General features: G+C 36.8%; 1 protein-coding gene across 1 annotated transcript in view; it reads right to left on the minus strand.

Annotated features, from left to right (window-relative positions):
• Window positions 1-3128: 3128 nt before the first annotated feature.
• cul1b (cullin 1b) overlaps window positions 3129-22145 on the minus strand; it is a 30394-nt gene continuing 11377 nt past the window's right edge. Inside the window, exons 3-22 of the mRNA XM_036558207.1 lie at window positions 20586-20763; window positions 19618-19785; window positions 18912-18962; window positions 18697-18787; window positions 17566-17729; window positions 16635-16797; window positions 15461-15591; window positions 12722-12829; window positions 12518-12624; window positions 11405-11453; window positions 10585-10716; window positions 10383-10500; window positions 9275-9351; window positions 9026-9157; window positions 7948-8040; window positions 7601-7648; window positions 6561-6643; window positions 5554-5659; window positions 4362-4475; window positions 3129-3823 (exon numbers count right to left, since the gene is read on the minus strand). Of these exons, the coding sequence (XP_036414100.1) occupies window positions 3743-3823; window positions 4362-4475; window positions 5554-5659; window positions 6561-6643; window positions 7601-7648; window positions 7948-8040; window positions 9026-9157; window positions 9275-9351; window positions 10383-10500; window positions 10585-10716; window positions 11405-11453; window positions 12518-12624; window positions 12722-12829; window positions 15461-15591; window positions 16635-16797; window positions 17566-17729; window positions 18697-18787; window positions 18912-18962; window positions 19618-19785; window positions 20586-20763 (2194 nt within the window). The 3' untranslated portion in view covers window positions 3129-3742. The remainder of the gene's footprint in view (window positions 3824-4361; window positions 4476-5553; window positions 5660-6560; window positions 6644-7600; window positions 7649-7947; window positions 8041-9025; window positions 9158-9274; window positions 9352-10382; window positions 10501-10584; window positions 10717-11404; window positions 11454-12517; window positions 12625-12721; window positions 12830-15460; window positions 15592-16634; window positions 16798-17565; window positions 17730-18696; window positions 18788-18911; window positions 18963-19617; window positions 19786-20585; window positions 20764-22145) is intronic.

Consider the following 22145-nt stretch of genomic DNA (forward strand, 5'->3'; position numbering starts at 1 on the left):
TTAGACTGTTGTTACATTCATCAGTCACTTTCTTTGTGTTGAATTAAACTGGAAAGCATTTCTGAATTAGATTGTGGCTACATTTGAGAGGACAAACATCAAATAAACAAACATTACCCACTGCTGCCCTCTAAGGTGGTAATTAAGCAAAAGAACACGAGAGGAAGTGTGTTATCGCGAAATAACGGCTGTGATTTGGTCGCAGTAGATCATCACAGCCGTGATGTTACTCGTGATAACACATGACCTCGTGTTCTATTGCTTTTATACAACAGTTAAATAAAGTAAGAAATGAATAAATTGGGCCGTGAACGTGGCATTTAATGTTTTAATGGTAGCAGTTCCTTCTGCCAAATTATAGTTCCTTAACAAGCAGCTTGTTGCTACGTCAGCATAACGAACTCCGTTTAGCTCAGTGTTGTCATTTTTTTTGCTAGATAATTATTAATATTGTTTTGTTCCAGCCAGTCTGTAAAGTATCTTACAGCCCATTTTGTTTGGCGAATTCAGTTTATTTCTGGCTAATTCTAGGTTGTTTAGGTGTTCTTCTGTTACAGCTGCCGACTGAAAAGCTGCTCAGTGGTGATGACAGTTTGGGAATTTAGTGTAGTCTCATCTTCAGAGTCTGACCAAATCGGCTGTCAGTCAAATGTAATCTTAAAAGCATCCATTTTCTGTTTGTGGCAAAGTAAGAAGTGAAAACGTTCAAATGGCTTGAGCGTCTGCTTCAGCTGTCAAAGTCGTTGCTTAGCAACGGCGTCTCAGCGGAGTGATACAGTGTGAAAAAACTGCTGTTATCAGAGCCGGGGCAGAGTGGTAATTCTCTCTACAAGTTCTCTGATGTTATGGCGAAATAACTGCATGGTTAGAACACTTCTCAACCAATCAGCATGCGTGGTTGGAACTAGCTGTTGTATAACAAACAATAAATAAATAAACATTACCCACCGCTGCCCTCTAAAGGTGTTAAGCATTAAATAAATCAACATTACTCACCGCAGCCCTTAAAGGAGTTAACAGAGCCTACAAATCCTCTAGTGTTAACATTAAATAAATAAACGTTACCCACTGCTGCCCTCTTGAGGTGTTAACAAACATCAACTAAACATTACCACTGCTCTCTTTAGGTGTTAACATTAAATAAACAAACATTACCCACCACTGCCCTCTAAAGGCGTTGACATCAAATAAACATTAATGATCTGCCAGATAAACACAATAGGTTTCTTATTGTGAGTTAGATAGCTGTTCACCAATTTGTTTCTCCTTGGAAACGTGACATCAGTGAGCCGAGTTGCTTCACTCAGCCAACGAGCTGTGTTTATTACATTTCAGACACAGTTGGAGATTCTATAGCTGTAATATCAACCAATTAGCAATTAGTAGCAGCAATGATAACCAATCAGCACTCAGTAGCAGTAACGCCAACCAATCAGCACTCAGTGTAATGCACATCAGTTTCTGATGTAATGTCAGAAATAGAAGTGGCTCTAACTTGACTCCTCTATTAAGAAAGTATATAATCTGTGTCTGAAATGGTCCTCTAATCTCTGTGTACCCTACATTAGAAAATCTGTATCAATAAATAAGACACTATTATAAAGAGAATTCATGAGAACAGCAGATTACTGTTATGAGTTCATTATTTTGATTTGATTACTTTTGACAGCAGATTGCGTCGCGTAAGCACTGTAAACGCCAAGCCACGAGTCAGGTCTGACCACTGACCGTAATCCTACTCAGAGAAATTGCACTGTGAATCTTCAAACCAAACGACGCAGGGCATTATGGGTATCCACTACTTGTTGTACACTACTTACTGCGGTGCCCTGTGGGACTGTTTGAGTTCACTGAAACTTCAACACTACTAACGTTACAAAATAGCCTAACTCTAAAATAGTGCACTATATAGTGAACAGGGCAAAGCTAATGACAGCTGTAGAGACTCCAGCTGTGTCTGAAATGTAATGAACTCCTTCTGCTCATATAGTATGAGGCAGGACGGCATCCAGTCAGTCTGAACTGAATGTATAAAACGAGGTTCCTCCGTTCGGCCATTTTTGAAGGCATTGTGGATGTGTCCTTCTCTACCTTACATATCCCATAATCCTTTGTATCAGCACAAATGTGGTTTAAAAAATATCAGAAAACAGCAGCACCGACATGGTGGAGGACAGAGACCGGTTTGTGTACAAATACTTTTATTTTGGTTATAAAAACTTTAGCATGCTAGCTACTGTTTCCTGGGTAAAAGATGCTAACGTTCAGCGCTCACAGCTAGCAGTGAACTGTCGTGTCGTATCGCTGAAATGCATCTCAAACTCGGTTTGATTGCAGGTACCTTCAACACTGCCTTCTAAGGCACTGACTTATGAGACAACACAGGCCCCTCTCTCCTCCACTGTCAGTGCTGTGTTTCTGCTATTCTTTTCCTAACCACATTGGCGCTAACACAGAGTTATGGGACGCCTTCCTGCCTCTAAGTACTGTACGAGGCAGCATTTATTACGTTTCAGACACAGACACGGCCACAGCCACCAAAACCATCCCTATCAGATAAACAGTACTTACAGCTTTCATCTTTGAGAGAGGAGAAAATCAAGCTCCACTCTTGCTTCAGATCTGAAAAAATCCACAGGCGTTTCTGTCCATCCTTCCACTGTGAGAAGACAACTCAGCACTATGGGTCTGAAAGGATGTGTAGCTTTTAAGACCTCACTGAGAAAAGGAAACAGACAAATCAAATAAAGAAGCTCCTGGTGTTTTCAGAACAATGGACTGACCACCTCAGAGGTCAGACCTCAACAACACTGAATGTGTTCGGGATTATTTGGATTGTGAGAAGCAGGAAATGCAAAACCAACTTCTAAGACTGAACTTTGGAGGTGTGGAGAAACATCCCTGCAGATTTCTTTGAAGAACTTAAAGTGAGTCTTTAAAAAAAGAATGGAAGACGCACACACACACACACACACACACACACACACACACACACACACACACACACAAACACATATACATAGTTGTTGAGACTTCTGTGTAACATACTTTTTTTATACATTGAGTGAATGATGCTCAAAATGAATAACTTGGGATGCGCGACTATTGAAAAGAGCACATAAAAGGCATAAAGAAAATTTTAAATTTTATTCATGACATTTATAAAACAAACCACACTATACAAATGTTCTTGGAGCAGATAAAGGCTGGTTACACAGTTCTACAAGGGCCAGTTTGACACGATTATATTCTGAGTGCTGCCAAAATTCATAAATTATTTTTTTTCTTCTTAAATGCATTTTTTTTTGTTGTTTTCGCTTTTTTTCAACCAACAATATTCTCAAAGTCAGTTGTCAGTTCATCAAAGTCATTTATTTTGATTAAATTAAATCAGCTAGTCTTTTTCTGTTTAGATGATAGGCAGTAGCATGCAACCCTGAAGGGTCTGACTATGGTAAGGGTGCCTTTCAGTGTCTTATTTACATATCAAAAAAGATGATGGCGATCCTGAGCAGTTGAGATGGGACTTCAGGACAGTGCTGGCAGCAATAGCAGTCCGTTTGTTTTTAAAGGGAGGTCCAGCAATACAGCTGCTGCTGACTCACCAGCAGTGATTTTACAATGCAAATCATCCGTCCGTCCGTCCGTCGTTTCCCGTTCCATGTGCACATTCCTTACAACATAAGCCGAATGCTTAAGGAATGACATTTACAAGCCAAACGTTAAAAATGAGCAAAGATGCTTAAGCCAGGTAGCTGTAGGTGTCTTTCTCTCCATCAACGCGCTCCAGGTATTCCTTCTCTATCAAAATGTCGATACATTTCTGGAAAGACAGACAAGCTCATTTTCAGTATCTTAAGTTCCATTCCAAAATGCTGCACATCCATTTGTAACCATTCTGGATTTAAACAAGCTTTTGAAGAGTAACAGCTGAGTTACAATGAGAAACATTCTCTAATAAAGGTGGTATTAAATCATAATATAGCAGTGATATGTCTTGTACGTGTTACGCCCATTCCCAGCTATTTTTTTCTATAAAAAAACAAGCAAAAATATTTTGTAATATTTTTATTAAATGTAATTTCTATCATTAGTAGTTGTATTATTATTATAAGGAGACTATTTTATGTCATTTCAAAATCCTGTAACTCCATTTTTCCCCCCTTATTTGAAAAAGCCAGCTGCCCTTTACTTTGTGTGAGCATTTAATGACGAACAGATGAATTCAAACGGCCCAAAGTGACTTAGAATAAAATTTCATTACATTAATGTACGTTAAAATCTCCTATAAAGTTATCATTTCAGAGATACGGGGGTTTGTTACAACAGATGTTTTGTAATAGTGAGGTCTTTTTGCATACCTTGATGACAGGGACGCGAGGTTTGAACCGTGAGGAGAGCTGGTTTAGCACTTCTGCGAGGAGCTGCTGGTGCTTGAGAACTTTCCTCATCTTCATGATTCTGACGATAGCAGCCTGAACACAGAGGACAAAGAGCAATGAAGAATAACAAAGGAATAAACAGAATAACAAAACATTACATTGTGGTTTATATTGTGGTAAATGAATGCTTCTGTAAAAATGTACTTTAGCTGCTACCTGTAGTAATTGTACATGGATGTTTCTGCATTGTTAATTAGTGGTGTAAAAAAACAGTCTAATAGTAGTGATGTGGTTTGATTTTGAAATGTCAGAAATGATAATAATATTCAATAAAAAACTTCCTTTTTTGTTTTTTCTTTTGACCTATTCTAAAAAGATAAAATCTGGTGTATTTTGTATTGTCTATATTTTACTACTGTGTAAACAGTTAGTCCAGCATATTTGTGCATTCAGTGTATTATTGTTTATTTTTTCTGGGTCCACTTAGATCCACTTAAAACACATACACCAAAAATAATCATAATTCGTTTTTACAGAACATTTTCCAGCCTCTCTTTATTCCTTAGAATTAAATGGGCTGGTTTTGTTACTGTGTCTTTAAGACATATATGTAAATGAGCTCCATTTTGACTGGCTGTTCTGTAATGTGTCTCATTCAAAAAAGCTGTTCAAGCTGAATCACTCCTTATAACTTAAGTGTGCTGTAGGTGGAATGTGTTGGCTGTAGTGAGGTTTTTATTTATCTAATGAAATGATTAGAAAACAACATTATCAACTGTACTGTCGCCCTCTTGTGGTCAGAATCAATTCCATAAAACAGGGATGGCGTCTACTTGTAAAATGCACCAATTCAGTTTAGAAGAGCTATCTTTGGCTATTCTGCACAAGTTAAGTTTGTATTAACTTTTAAATGATGAAATGACCAACAAGCTTGAAAGGCAGGTAAAGTCTAACAATTATGATTTATAATCAGTTGGTCAAACTGAATAGACTGTCATTTTCTACATTTTCTAGACAATCATTTTCTAAAGAATTAAATCACTGTTTTGTCATATATTTACTGTAATGTAACTTAATGTAATGTAATCTAAAGATATTAGACGTTCATTGTATTTTCTGTCAAGCTGAGGGTGAAAATTCTGCCCCAGTCAGGCCTCAGATACAAACTCACCTGTATGAGAAGCTTCCTGTCCTCTTCTATGTTCTTGTGCGTGGTCTCCTGCTCCTGTTTCTGCTCCGTCTTCATCGGCACATTGATGTTGACCCGCAACTTCTTGCTGTAAACACATACAGAGGACACAGGGCATACAGTGTCAGTGCAAGAGCTTTCTGACCCCCATGAGATTTTCAGTGAAGCAGCAAACATTACACACTACAATTTTCAAACTTACAATTTTAGACTTCAGTAGGACGATGCAGTATGACAATGTTATTGTGATAAATTGTTGCATCGTGATACAGCTTCCTGTGTATACTGTGGATATCAGTACTTAAAGAATATCCGCCAACTGCATGTTTCAGTCTGGTTTTAACGTAGTACAGCTGATAAATGTTAAATAAAAGTGTTTGTATTCATAGTTTTGATAATGTTTTTAAATGTTGCGCTACAGGTTATTTTCTGTGTGCTCTAACCTCAGAAAAACTAAATATCATGATGTATCTTTGCCATATCAGTCTTCAGTCACACAGATGTAAAGAAAATCATTCAAAGTAGTTTAATGAGACATTCTTACTCTTAGAAATGCTTACTGAGTCAGAATTGTACACTGTGGTGGTGATAGGAACCAGATGTCTGAAGAGATAAGATTTTAATCTAAAATGTAAATTTTTTAACTTATTTTTTTCAGATGTTAACAAAATTTTATTACTATAAAATAACTTAGAAGCCACATGTAGCTTCACTGGTGGCTTTGGATAGTAAATAAAATGGCTATATTTCTGTTGTAGACATCGCAACCCCTGGCTCCTATCACAATTGCCATAAAAAAAATCAGTTAGTATGTTTCTCTACAATGAACCATTTCACATCAAACCACTCTGAATGACTTTCTATGCACCTCAATGAATGATTTATGTAGAAATGTTGAAAAATTGGTGGAATGTCCCACTTTATGTATGTAAGAATGTATTCTTACAATAGAATCAGTCAGATTAGATTGGTATTAGAAAACAACTCACTTTTTATAACCCAAGAAAAGCTTTATTAAGGTATCAGGTTTGAAGTCCATTTCATCGATGTTTGCATTCTCATCCTCTAAAACCTGCAAGAATAATCAGTTCTTAATGAAAGGCGTTTTGAAAACTCAAAACACTTTATTTGAAGGTTACCTTTATATGGACTTCATAAGACCTGCATAAGCATTGAATAACATATTTATAAAGCAGTACTTAGGTATTTATGAACAGCTCATGCCAGTAATCTCAAGATGATGTATTTTATGAAGAAAGTGATACTGTATTGACAAAATAGGCCTTACACTAAAGTGACAGATATTTCTTCCACTGATAGACTGATATGCATCATTACCAAGTAATGGAACTTAAGACAGAGGCTTAATTAACCCCTGAATATCCCAGGCTTATTACATACAAAGGCTAGTTATTCCCTAACTACATGGAATATGCCCTGTGATGGACAGGCGACCAGTCCAGGGTGTTTCCTGCTTTCCGCCCAATGACCGCTAGGACAGGCTCCAGCGACCGAGGAGGATAAAGCGGTTTAGATGATGAATAGATGAATACATGGAATATAATGCGAACTGGCAGTGTCATTTTTACATTATAGAAGTGTGCTGCAAAACTCTGGCCACTCCTGGCCACTTAAGGGGTGTATCTTCGTACTTCGTACGGAAGCAGAAATATAAAGAACAGATATATGGCGTTCTTAACAAAGCCTCTGTCTTGATTACTTGGTAAAGATGCTTCATCACAACATTATAAATGGAACAAATGTCTGTCACTTTAGTTTAAGTTTAGCTCCTTTTATTAATACAATGTTAATTATTTACCTATGCAGGTAGTTGATTACCAATGTCATCTTGTGTTTACTGGCATGAAGTGTTTATAAATATTCAAGTACTGCTTTATAAATACATTATTCAACGTTATGCACGTTATGAAGGCTCTACATAAGTAGCCTTCAAATAAAGTGTTACTAAACATTACTGCAGCTCTCTAGTCATCAGAAACATAATTTGCTGAAAAGCATTAACACTTACCAGTAGCTTTGATTTCAACAGGATTTGCAAAACTTGAACCAAAATATCCTGGGAAATGAAAACACAGTTTAACCAAAACCCCACTTAACAGTAACCTGCACAAACAGGCTAAACGGAAACATAACAGCTTTTTCTTACTTGTTGAAACAAAAAAAATATATATATTACACATATATATTATATTATATTATATATATTATATGAATACAGTAAACAAAATTAAACCCTAATTATATTTTAAAGTGATTATGATTTACACAATTTTCTTAGTAATAAAACTATCATACTAATTCATACATACAATCAGCCCGCTCTATGTTCAGACATTGAAATGTTCAGGGACTCACTATTTTAATCTGAGTGCTGTCTGCCAGCTGCTGAACTGTGTAGCTGTTCTCTGTGTTAAACTGCAGTAGAATGGCCATCTGGAAGGTGGACGCCTAAAAGACAAGACAGAAAAAATACTATTTAGTAAAAATAACATACTTTAAGACTTTATAAGAGAGCAATTTTACTAACATTAAATTTACCAATTAAAGGTAAACTAAGTAGAACTGTAGAATGTTCCCAAGCAGTTTTAAGTCTTGTGTCCAGCAGATAACAGACTGCCTATAAAAAAGAATGAACATGAACTCTACTTACTAATTAAAGAGCTGCAGTCTATTTATAAAAATGCACTAAATCAGTTTAGGGAAACTTTTTTTGGTCATTCTGCACATGTGAAGTTTGCATTAACTTTTAAATTATAATATGATGGACAATCTTAAACAGCAGGTGAAGTCTAACATTACAAAAGGCCTATCTAAGTACTTTTTGGTTATAGGAAACTATACAAATTAGGTGTTGCATAACTACTCATTTTAACTAGTTGACTAGTCATTCAAGAAAGTAGTTGACAAGTCAAACAGTCACCATTATCTTATTTAGAGTCTGGGTCTATTGGCAGATGCTGCAGTTTGAGGTGTGACGGGTGTGATTTTATATCTCAGTAAATTTTAGTTTTAGTAGTACACAGACTGTCTGATGTAACCTGCATGCTAAAATCACCAAAATCTCTCACAATCTCAAGTCTCACTGAGCATTTCAACTGGCTTTGGCTATCTGTGCTTCTGAGCACTGGTTTATTAGTCTGATGGGAAACAATTGTTTATCAAGCTAAATGCTAGTAGCAATCAGTTGCATCTACTCACCAATAAGCCTTTCAGAGTGAGGTATAATCATTGAACCAGGACCTGGTTCCTACCTGGTTTGGCTTACGTGCCTGTCTTTAGCACAGTTTTACACAGCTTGCAGTGAAATTGTTTTCATAAAGTACTGTTTAGCAGAGAAAAAATATTTATCTTCCCTTCTTGTGCACCAACTACTGGATTTATTATACGAATAGTCTACGCAGACCCTATTACACATCAGTCTCCAAGCACAGACCTGCAGGGTGTATCTGTTTTTGAAGCAGTTTGTGACCAGCTCGCCCTTGGATAAGTGGTAGAGCCACGTCAGCTTGCGTCCACTGTGTCTGCTGGCGTAGAAAGCCGTAAATCTTTGGTAACTCCGCTCCAGCTGTGAAAGATTTAAAAACAAGCGCATCAAAGACAGTAATTAGGAATCAGGATGAGGATATATGTGGTTATGTGGCTAAGAGTTATCATCAGGATGCGGAAGTGCTGAGTGTCTTACCTCTGATGGTAATGCAAATGTGCAAGACTGCTGGAAGGGCCAAGAGCCAGAGCTCAGAACCTGAATACTGAAGTCCACTGAGAGAAAGAGACAGGGAAAGACAGAGTGATTAAGAAAATTACATTATGATCACACATTTCAGAATTTAGTTATATATCTCTGTATCTGTATGTATCTATATCTGTAAAGGTTTTGGGGGAAAAAAAGTATCGACCACACAAAGTCTGCATGCAAAAAGGAAACGTTGCAGCTTTTTTCACTCTGATCTCCATCTGCTGCTTCTATGTCATGGATCTAATTCATGGATTATCATAGGCAATAATTTTGATGCATTTTTCTGTGCTCAAAGGAAAAAAACAAAAAAAACAACAAAAAAAAACAAAAAAAAACAAAAAAAAACAGAAAACCCATTGCCTCAAAAGTGAAGTAATAGGAACCAATGGGCAGCTACTGAATTCCATAATTATGGATTTGTGATTATCACTCATATGCTATAGATGCAGCACAGTATTTATGATGCAAATTCACTGTGCTTATTGATAAATATGCCATTCATGTTAATTATGTACATTTGAAACGTTTGTTCAGTATGGATTTTTGACTTGGCTACAACATCTACATAAGCTCATCAACTGACATTAACCTACATAAACATTTATAAAGGCTTATAAAAACTAGCTTAAGAATAGGATAAAGGGAAAATACACTGATTTTTCACTGAGATGTAAAGAAAGTCAGAGTGGTATGATGTAAAATGGTTCATTGTGGAGAAAAGTACTGAGTTTTGAGTTTTTACGTGTAATTTTGATGAAGGTACCATAGTAGTAATTTGAAAAACGGGGGTCCTATGGGGACTGTCTTTCCTAACAACGCCCTGCATGCACCACTCTGCTAAGAAACTATTGTGAAACTACAGCTGTAGCCTTATGAACACTGTCCAACAGTAAAGCGTTCCCTTTTAAATGATTTGTATAATTTTTACTGCTCATAGGTTTGCACACCAGCGATAGGGATTAGGTTAAAAATTGCAGGAGTATTCTTTTAAGGTCATTTAGGCAATACACCACTAAACGACCACTAACACTGTTCAGTTGAGAAGTGCACTTACAGTCCAAAGGCTCCGAGTTTGAAAGGTGCTTTTTGAACTGCTCATTTAAGTCTTTGCTGACACCGATGTCCTGGAACATGCGCTGTAATTTAGATGTGTACTCAAACCCACACGCTTGCTGGGGAAGATAACAGAAAAGTAAAATAAGAAATCATTCTTAACAGGTTTTGTCATTTGAAAAATAAGAATAAAAATCACAAACCTTGAGTTTGGAGATCATACTGGCTTCTGCATCGTCACTGGCACTGTTCTGGTGCACCAGTCTCTTAGCCAGCATCTTGGCATAGAACTTCTGGAAAACGTCCTTATCCTCAATGTACTTGAAAACCACCATCTGTTAAAGAAGAAACACACAACATAACAAATATCATAAAAATCCATGTTCTTCAGTGATGACATACAAACTGTTCAACATCAAGTAAAACAGACTAGAGAGAAAGGTGTATTAAATGTAAGCATACATTTAATATTAAGATCTTTATAAGGAAACATACTGAAGTCAATCAGAAGTTCTTTTTTACAGCTCTGAGTGTCACTTAAAAAGTTTTCAGCTCTATAGTCTGAATCAGACAGGATTAAAGTCACACAAGGTCCTGGGGTAATTTCCTCTTTCCCTTTTCTCCCTCCTCCTCTGTGACAATTACAGACCGAAATCAGTGGTCTGATAATGATATCCCATCCAGATACACATCTCTGTGATCTTCCAGGCAGATGTCGCCTCATGTTGGGGGGAAAAAAAAAGTTTATGCTGCTACCCACTGCAATTGTCTCCTAGTGCACCTATTCACTTTAAACACAATGCTATTTTGTGAATGGAGCGTGATCATTTGACCACATGTGATGTAAATACCCTAGTCTGTAGAAAATATAACCCACTAGAAACTCACACATTCTGCGGCCAGTCGTGAGAGTTTCATCACTAAGACATCACAGACATCCCCCTAATAAACTGATCAAAGCCGAATAGGGCTTTCATTGCATTTCACATTTAAATACAGAGAGGCTTTATTCGTATGACTCACCACTTGGTTCAGTGTGTCCTCCAGCTCCGCCTCCTCAGGGTTCTTTGAGCTGAATATCAAGAGGAATAAAAAGAAAAAAAAATTTGTGCCCAACACTCATCTGTAAACATCACCACTAGCTGTTTTCATCAAGGCATCACATTCCCAGTAAAATACAACTAATACACCTGCACAGTAGGGGTGCAAATATCTCATAAATTGATTACAATTCTTCAGAAAATTAGAAAATTACTCAATGCATCAAGCCCACCCTCTTACATCAAAATGCAGCTAACTAACTGAAAACAGATGAGAAGAAACTTATTCTTGAGGTTGACAAAGAAGAGCTGTAAAACACTTTTTTTCTTTATTTTCATAAAGATGTTAAAGCAAGTATGTAGGATTTGGGGATTTGGCGATCTCTCTACTGGAAATATGTAATTTCACGCAACGTAAGGGAAGAACATTTAGTAATGTTGGTTGTGCGTTAGACCCCCACAAGAGGATGAATTTGACTTGTGTGAGTGTGTTTAAAGAGTATTTGAAGAGAACTCAGTCAAAACTCGGTGCAGGATGTACCTTTTGAGGATGTAAGTATCTATTATTGTCATCATATTTTCATGAATATAATGTTGATTTTGCATTTGAGACCAAAACATTGAGTTGGACCTTCTTTTTGAGTCTATACACGTGACATTAACACATAAGGAAGTATGACACGGTCCGAAAAATTTCCACAAACTCTGTCCCAGTAGCCCTGACCTTTAAATGATTATTTCAGGCTCGAAGCCGGGCACACAAACCACATTTTAGTCTGTGACTGCACGCATTCTACAATGCATTCCATGTTATACAACAGCATTTTGTACTGTATCTGCTATGTGATGCTACACTGCTGCATTGTAGTGAGGTGCCCTTTAAGACTGCTGTGGCACTTGGGAGCCTTTGGCCAAAAAAAATGAGTGCACACTTTATTTAATATTAGAATGTATTGCAACATTCAAACATTGATACTTAAACCGACACCTTCAGATTGACGAATGTATCAGTGCATTTTAACTCCCCGACAACACAGTATTCAAAACTATTTAATGTTTTAAACTCTGGTGTGATACAGAGAAAGTGTGAATTCACCTCTTCTTCAGTAAAGAGTCACAGTATCTGGCCAACAGCTCAGGAGATTTGCTGGAGGACTGAGCCATTTTTGTGACCGCATTATTGTTGATGAACCTCCCACAGGCCTAACAAAAGGAATAAAACTTTAAACTTTAACGAAGCACTTAAATGTAGAAGCAGAGCAAATGTTAGAACAAACGGCATGTAACAGAGACCACAAACCTTATCGAGAGCAGCCACAAAGCCAGCATCGTTATTGAATGCTGACATGACTAGTGCATTGTACTTCTTATGCACATCCAGTATGGTCTGCACATACATTTTGGGATCCTAGAAGGGGAGAAAAAAATAACATTTAGTGGCATAATTAGATTAAAAAGGCAGTCATTAGCAAGGATTTCATTTTACAGGATGTCAGCAGCGAATAAAGCATGTTAGAGCAGAATGACACGTTCCTTCCTTTCTGAAGCGGAAGGGTGTTGATGTGTGTATGAAAACTGTAATTTACTCTGAATTTGAAAGCATGCAATTTAACTTCACTTTGTACATGTTGCCACATAAAAACCTGTTTCAGTACTGTTTTTAACACACCCTCATCCACTTGGTCTCGCTATTTCCCCTTTTGGGATCCCTTATGCTGTCTTAAGGGCTTTCTCATTACTGTATAAGCTGTGTGAGTGAAGTTTGTTAGATGTCACCTAGGATGGGTGAGGAATCGAATAAAACCAAGCAACAGGTTTAATTTCAGCTTTTTGTCACTCCAACACTACTTTGCTTCCGCATATTTGAGTCATTATCTAAACTTTCATTCTTCTAGAAGCCAGAACTGAACAGTTTCTGTGGTGAGCAGAGCTGTTAACATGCTAAGCTAACGCTCCTCTCTCCTAGACAGCAGCATTTAGCGTTTACCAGCTGTTGTTAAATTGATGGCTTGACATTTATTGAATGCCGTATTTATAATCTTGCTCTGCTTTTATTTATTGTGGCAAAAGTATAAGCAAATTTATCTGAGAACTTGGCCATTATAAAGTAGAAGACAGGTCACTAGTTGTAAAATAAATGGGAAAGCTCTTAATGTTCAACATGTCCTCTGTTTATGGAGAAAGTTCCTTCAATCAATACATAGAGCCAATCAGCTTGCTATAAAAGCAGTGAGCGGGAAAAGCATCCCTCAGTTGTGGAGATCTACACAAGCACAGTAGCTAGAACAAGCCGAAAAAAAATGTATTTAATGCAATATTTGAACCAAACACTACAAACTATTTGAGATTTTTTTTATATTTTACCAGTAGTTTCATGTTTTTTGACATGAGTTTTTAGGTCTCTCTTCATTCAAAAGGATAGCAATCTGGTCTTGTATAACTGGAAATAACTGCCCTGTGGTGTTACCAAAATGGCTGCTCATTGGACAGACTTTCCTATAATGACTGACTTGACTGAGGCCATTAACTGCTGATGTAACATTGTTAGCTTACTCTGCCAGTCATTCTAGTAGCTAAGTGCAAAACCGCTCGCAACAACATAAAAGAAGGGCAGTGCTTAATAGTCATCTCATTCTAAACCTGAGACTTAAGCTAGATAATTATTATAGAGTAATTATTAACAAAAGTTACATATGTTATGTTTGGAACGGTTTGCATTACAAAGCTTCCTAAGCTAATTAGCTTACTGTGGCTAGCCTAGCTGAGGTTGATACATAGAGACGCACACAGATCTTCATATTATGCTGAGGGATGGACACTTTCACTAACAAATTTACGTTACAAGTTCCTTTACATCTGTCAAAAACCCATCCGTCTATAATCCCACTGATTTCAACTAAAAACACAAATTCTGCACCCCACGTTCTGCTTTGATACATCCGCACTGTGCCCTGGGGAAGCTGGAAATATGCCCAGTGAGTAAATAACACCGCCCAAAGCAGTCAAATTAGATTACACTTGCAAACTGAGAAGATACGGAGAAGGGCCTGAAGATGTAATTCAGGAAATGAGCTTCCACCTGCCTCAGCACAAAAAACAAACAGCCACAGCGCACATTTAACTCAGTGCATCAGGAGAGTAAATAACCCATAGGGGTCAGAAGGGAAAGGCCTCTGTGAAAGGCCTGAAGAACAACAAAGATGCTCAACGTCTGGCACTCTTGATGGAAAAAGCCTTTAAAATAAACACACTGCTAATTCAGAAACACAAATAAATAAATAAGTGCAGGGAAACGTAATGTATAAGTGGACTGACTGCGCTTTAAATATTTATTTTTAAATCTCTATTACTAATAAAGGCTGCACAATATATTGTGTGCTGTTTATCATCACAATATACTTAGCAATACTGATATCACAGAAGGCTGCAATGTGCAAATGATCAATCCAACCAAAATCCAGCGTTTTTCTATACAGTCATACGCAAAAGTCTGGACGCCCCCAGTCAAATTACATGTTTTTGCACATTGCACTTCTTTGCTGAAAGCTGTGGGTATTCTGATTAATTCAAAAGTAAATTATTTTGGTCAAAATCAATTTAGGCCAATCTCTACCCATCTCACATTACTGATTTACTAATGTGTTTAATATACAACAAGGCGTATAGCAGTAAGTAACAATATACTACCAATACAATTATTTTGACCATGTAGTGACCTTCTGTCTTTATGGTCTGCTCTGGACTGGCCACATTGTTCCTTCTGCATCAGCTTCTACATACAATAAAATAAAGGAACTAATGCAGTCTGATGATCTGTAATTACTGGTTAACAGTAAAACACAATGCCACATCAAAGCCCTTAACCTAAAGCTTGCTATTGCTAAGCAACACCTACTACAAACACCCCTAAACTGCCACTCTGGCATCAGTCAGCAGTTTCTACTAAAGTTATGAGACGGTACGCTGAATCATTCTTATCTGGGTGGAATAATTTTGGGTTGGTTTTTTGTGGCTCTGTGAGCTGACTGTGTCATCTTACATTGAGTGCAGAGTCCCCACACTTCTCTATGGCTGCCAGGCCCTGGTTGTGAATGTGAGTCTCCAGGAGTTTCTTTAGTTCTCCTAAACCATCTGTGATGCGGGACACAAGGTTATACATCCGACCAAGATCTGTAAATGGAGAAGAAATTATCCAATAAATGCTGGGTACATTAAAAGTAAGGATAGACACTTGAAGCAAAGTTGCTATTGGAATTTTCAAGCCAATATAGAAAATATATAAGTCACTGTATTATTATAAAAATATTTCACACTATGGACAGTAATAATAGAATAGTCTTTGATTGAAAATTTTACTAAAACTTGCTACAGCCTTTAACCTTTTCTATTTAGACTATAAAATAATATGTAAAACTGCTAAAAGAGCAAGCCTCACAATAAACCCAGTCTGTAATTCTGTGCTTTTCTATTTGAATGGCTAACATGTCCACATGCTCTAAGTGCAGTCGAGAGTGAAACTTTATATGTATATAAAATACTGTTTAGACACCTGAGAAAATTATATTTACAAGATGATCAGCAAGTGTTAATTTGCTCAGACAGACACTGGTATTTAGCTAAAGACAAACAATATTACTACAATAAATGGTGATTTTATGTATGTCGTTGTGTTCATTTACCCATTTCCAAACCTCTTGAGAAAGCCAAGTATTATTTGTAGTTATCATCCAACACCCAATTCATCAAATCAGTGTTATGTTATGTTAAACCAGGTGAGCTGGTGATAGAATTTAACTAACATATGCGGTGTCTGGAGGCATCCAGGAGACATCTGGATCCAAACTTTGTTCTTCTAAGTAGCTCACAAGACATCCAATATTTTTTTTCAAAATACCTTACAATATCTTTTTTTTTCCCAATTACTCAAACGACATATACTGATTTTACAAGCAAAAGCACACTTAATGCCCAGATAAACAGCTTTAAATAAGTGCCTAGGTGCCTAAGACATTTGCTATTACAGTACTGTGTAATATAACAACATTATTACACACTACAAGATTGAGCTGGCAATTTGAATATCAAAACGTCTAATTTGCAATTAGATTTTATGACCTCGCTCAAAGGAACAGAAGTCCCTAAAGGTAAAAGAGATGTTCAACATTAGTACATTTAATGCCGTGACCTCTAAACAAACTAAAGGGATGCTCCACCTTCGTTCTTGTCGGCGTCCAGAAGGTTCTGGAACTCTGTGTGGAAGATTTCCAAGTGCTTCTCTATGAGAACCTGTTCACACTTTCGAGCGAGCTCGTCCTGTGTGCTCTCATGGAGGTAAACCTGCACTCGCCGCTGCTCCTCCAACAGCCGCGCCTCTGCCTATACACACATGAAAAAACTCCTTTCAGCATGTTCAAAAATTAATAGTATACAGTACGAAAACGGGTCCACGTTTCTCTTATATTCTCTTATATTTTATTTTTTCCCTGAGGTTTGTGTGGTTTTATGTAACGAAACAGCTATAATTCATTATTACACTACTATTTTCCAATGTCTATTTATCTCTCAAATTTTTTTATTACATTTTTTAAACAGCATGAAATAGTCTGGTGCAAAGCACAAGAGAATTAGAAAAGCTAATCTATTTAATAAGGTCAGTACCAACACTGATATCAATCCAGAGTATCAGACAAGTGCATCAATATTACATAAACAGTTTAACAATACAACAAACAAAGTATAGTAAATAGTGCTGCAAGTGTCAATACATGCTCCACAGGGTAAAAACATAACATTTTTCTGCTTATTTTAGTGCATGATTTCTACTTAACATTTTAACATACTGGGAAAAAAAAAAACATTAAGCACAAAATGTGCCCTAACTTTTGCACAGGCAAAATTTTCTGTTTCCAATATGTTCAATTTACCAAATAGACAATAACTATGCACTGAAATGTACAGAGAAGTGTTCTCTCCGTACTTATTTTCACTTTCAGAAAATCAACAACACGTAATCTGACCAGGTACTGTGTGTGTCCAAACTTTTGCATACAACTGTATGCGACAGAATGTAAACACTAGGGTTGTGTTTTTAAACAGGCCTGCTCTCTTCAGACACAAACCCAGCAGGTTACGTTGATAACCTACCTTTTTCATGTATTCGGTTACAGGGTTTTGTTGGAGGAACTCAGTGCTTTCTCTTGTATAGAAACGTTCAGTGTCTGCCAAGAACTGGGTCTCAAAGTACTCTTTGTACACTGATAATGTGGGCCCCTTCGCGAAGGCATCATCTTCATTCAGTCCCAGCTCGACTGCAAGAGACAAACCAAACTGTTAGATGATGGTTAAGTGGCTTAGATGAAATTATGTGTCTTTTATACAGTTCTTATATATATTTATTGCTGGTCAGTGTGAAACTAAATGTAAGAGAGAAACCAAGACTGCATTCAGTGCTAATGAGTTCTTTTAAACTCTTTAAGCCATTTCCAAAAGCACTCTATACTTTGATTAGGGACGTGTACGGGTACTTGAGTACTCGGTTAAGCATTCAAATAATGACATCACTATTCAGGTATTCATTACGTTTCATCATGAGAAAACAGAGAAAATATACAGACTAAGAATTTAGTGAAACGCGACCAGTTTTTGTGAGTAAGTATGTTATACTGTGGTACGCCGAAACACGAGTGCCTGAACATGAGCATGCTGCCAAGGACGTATTGTTAAGGGCGTGACTGAGAAAGCAAAGAAAGCATGGCTGTAACTAACTAGGTCAGCTACTCTAGCTGATGTTACACTGTTACACTTCATGTTTACAGGCCACATTTAAGCTGACAACTATTTTTAGTCAATTAATTGAATATCAAAATATTTGTTGCTCTTGCAGCACTAAAACAAATACCAACGTAACTACAAACGCTAGTTGATATTAAAAGAAATGGAAAAGTCTGAAGTGATACAGAATATATATCAAATATAAATGTAATTCCTTAACTCACTATGTAATTAAGTAATCATATTTTAACAGAATAGCAAACTTCTGACTTCTAAGGGTTAATTGGTAAAATATATAAAAATATATAATAAAAATAAAAATATATAAAAATATAAAATTCCAACCTCATTATTCAGTTATAAACCTAAGACCTATGTATAGGTTTTACAATAGTTACTGAATATAAGTTCTGTAGTTACAAGAGTGACTATGGGAACTGTGGACCCACCAATGCTTAGAGTTTAAGAGGTGAAAGTATTCATGAAAAGTTGACAGGAACCCACCATAGGACTGTACGACTCCACTGATCAGTCTGGTGTTGATAGTTTCCCCGTTTCTTTCTCGTTCAATGAGTTTCAATACAGCATTTGTGACCTACACATGGATCAGATGGAGGAACAGTGAAAACTTTGGACTTTAAATGCAGAATAAGGCATAGTATAGAATATCACACTGCAACATCAATAATTAATTAAAGTTAAATGCAATTATGCCCTACCTGTTTGTTTAGAGGTCTGAATAAACACTCTCTCCATGTGACCAAGGCAAGCTGAAAAAACAATAAAAGTCACTGACTGCCTTTGTTACAAAAAGGGACAACAGAAAAAGGAATTCCACAGATTTTTCAAAATTTCAGTGCTTAGCAAACTTATTCAGAGTAGTTTGATGTGAAATGTACCAGAGAAATTGGACAGAGTAAGAGTTGCTCACAATGGCTGTGAATGTGTATCTAGTATATCCATTCATTCACATATTTTGTAAGACACAATACCATATTGTTCTGCAATGCGCACATCACATCTGGTTATAGTAATGGGGATATCCTAAATACTTTATATCTACATATTTTGCGATAGGATATGGTGCATATGAAAATGTGGGTCTCTTATGTATCATCTCGCAGCAAATCGTTCACAGTGTGCATTGTCTCGCGGTCTCCGTATAGAAAAAAAAAAGAATATTAGCATGTGCATTACGACACCCTTTCTTAGCACCTTAGATTTTCACTCAACTTCACACGTAAATGTAATTTGACAATAAAATGAATTGATTTGATTTGATATCTGTGACTGTTGGTACTCATTGCGATGTTATGTGCAATATCTGTGCTTTGTCCAATCTGCTACGTGACGCAGCACTGCTCTTCTAGACTGGCGTGCGCCAGCCTTTAGTGAACAGTCAATCGTGCTAATTTCATCTCTTACCGAATAGATCTCATAAATTCCTTTTCGTCCTTCATCGCACTCCCGGCGCACCCAGTGTCTGTTGAGGTAGGCGCAGATGCCGTTTAATACTTTACTGGAGAAGCGGTAATCCTCCCACTGCTGTGTGTAGAACTTCAGAACACTTTCGTCCATCAAATCCTCACCATCCTGCCACAGACATACAAAAAATGAGATGTGAGAGCATGAAGCACAGGACAACTACGGTCAGCACACATCACTACTAGGACAAGATATGGCCAAAAAGAAAAGTAAATATTAGATAAAAGAAATATGCTCAAACCGCATACATCCATACTAAACATTATGTCAAAAACAATACACCACCACTTGTACACCATCAATGTTTTTTCCCTTTATTATTAATAGGAAGGCACAATAATATCAGAATCGCTTCAGTATTGGCAGATTAAATGGCCCAAATCCTCCATTTACGGCATTGTATTTTTCTCCCCAATCACATTTTTGTACAAAAATTATGTATTTATGTTTCATCTAGAAAACATAGTGATAATTCCTTTTTACATACTGTTTTCCAGCCTCTCTTTATCCCTTAGAATTAAACAGGCTGTTCTTGTTATTGTGCCTTTAAGACCAATAAATTTCCGATTGGCTGCCCTGTATTGTGCTTCATTCAAAATAAAGCAGTCCAGATTGAAGCACTTCTGATAACTTCAATGTTATAATGGATATATGTAAATTCAAAAGGTATCTGTGGCATCACAAAGAGAAAAAAAAATGAGCAGGCAGTTTTTGCATTACTTTAAATGTATTACTTGGTAACTAATATTTATAAGAGCAAATTATAAAAATGAAGGCTAACAACTCAGACAAATAAATAACAAATCAGACTAAATAACAAACATCCACAGCATTCAATATAAAAGCCCATATGAAGGTTTTCAGGTTAACTTAATGAGACAAAACATGGCTTTGCAATTGAGAATTACCTTAAGAAGATTTGTTAAGTAGTTCTTCAGAAATTCCTTCAGTCTCTTGTAGAGTTCCAGCCCAACAAACTGAGCTCCGCCTGGAGTGGGGGACTTTTTGGAGGGTTTAGATGGGGGTACGCCAGCGCCCCTTGCCTGGTTGGACTGATGTACACTGGTACAATAATTATAAACATGTCTGAAATGGTGGGTTAAGGAGGGCACAGAGAAGACAGAACATAAAATTTTATCTTGAAACGATCAGTACAGCTACTAACAAAAAAATGAAAAAATTAACATTCAGAACAGTGTATTTAAAAGGTTAAACTATTGCTGATTTATTGTAAACCAACTTCTAAGACTGAACTTTGGGTGTGTGGAAAATGTATTCCTGAAAAGAATGGAAGCTGTAATAAAAGTGGACACACTAAACACTGAAAAAAGTCATGTTACATTTAGCTTGAGGCATCTGTGAGATTTTCTGCTAAACATATGTTTTCTGTTTTTTTCTTGAGATTGAAAAATCAATAAATTGTACTTAATGACCATTTTGACTGGATATTTTGCACAGCACAGCTTAATCAGAGCTCTGTGAAATCAAGACATTTTAAACACATAAAATATTGAAAATCAAATTGAACACTGACCTCAGAATCAAAAATCACATTGAACCTGAAACCGTGTGTATTGATTCAGCTCTAGATATCAGTGACATCTGAATAAACAGATGTTTTTAAGGAGACACAACTTATAAACAACTTAAAACAGACTCTGTCCTGACTCACTACGACAGTGACTCTTTCAGACTCTCTCTAATATTTCACTGCAACATTGTTATAGCATTAAATAAATCCTGCCCGAGGATTTGGTCTTGCTTCTCAGCTCAACTCATAAGCTGAGGCCTTAATCTCAAATGCATGAGGAGTTACACCAATTGTGAACGATTTAACATTCTTCTATGGACACAGAAAGCTTTCATTTGAAATCCGTTATCCAAGCGATGATGATTATTTCATTATAACCTCAGATTCACTCAGTCCACAAATCAAAGACACCCAGCCAGACAAAATAAAGAAAAAAGAATGGCCTTCATGATTTTCAGGACAGAGGAGGTTTCGGTGTCCTTAAGGTATCCTTTTCCTGCCTCAGAACAGCTTCACACAGCTATGGCTCTGCATTTCAACAAATAACAGACCATGCATTGGCTTTGAAGTAGGACTGTGCAATTAATTTATTATTTAACTGAAACTGCATCTTGGCACTGGCAGTAGGCCTGTCACGCAACGATTTGGGAAAAATATCTAATTGCAATTTTTCTTACCAACATTATGACTGATTTCAACTTCGATTGTTATTATTTTTTTAATAAGTTAACGTCCAGGCCTGTTATTTTCAGCAAGAAGACTGGCACATCCACTTTTTCTGTCTTGAAGGTGCAATCTACTGCCAGCAAGCAAATATAAACAATCAATGTATCATATCTCTATTAAAAAAAAATCTAAAATTTCTCATTTATCCATGCTAGATGAATTTCATATGATCAAAAAGACAAACATTTTACACTGACTTGCAGTGAATATA

This window comes from Colossoma macropomum, unplaced genomic scaffold (genome assembly GCF_904425465.1).
Source record: "Colossoma macropomum unplaced genomic scaffold, Colossoma_macropomum, whole genome shotgun sequence".
Lineage (NCBI taxonomy): Eukaryota > Metazoa > Chordata > Actinopteri > Characiformes > Serrasalmidae > Colossoma > Colossoma macropomum.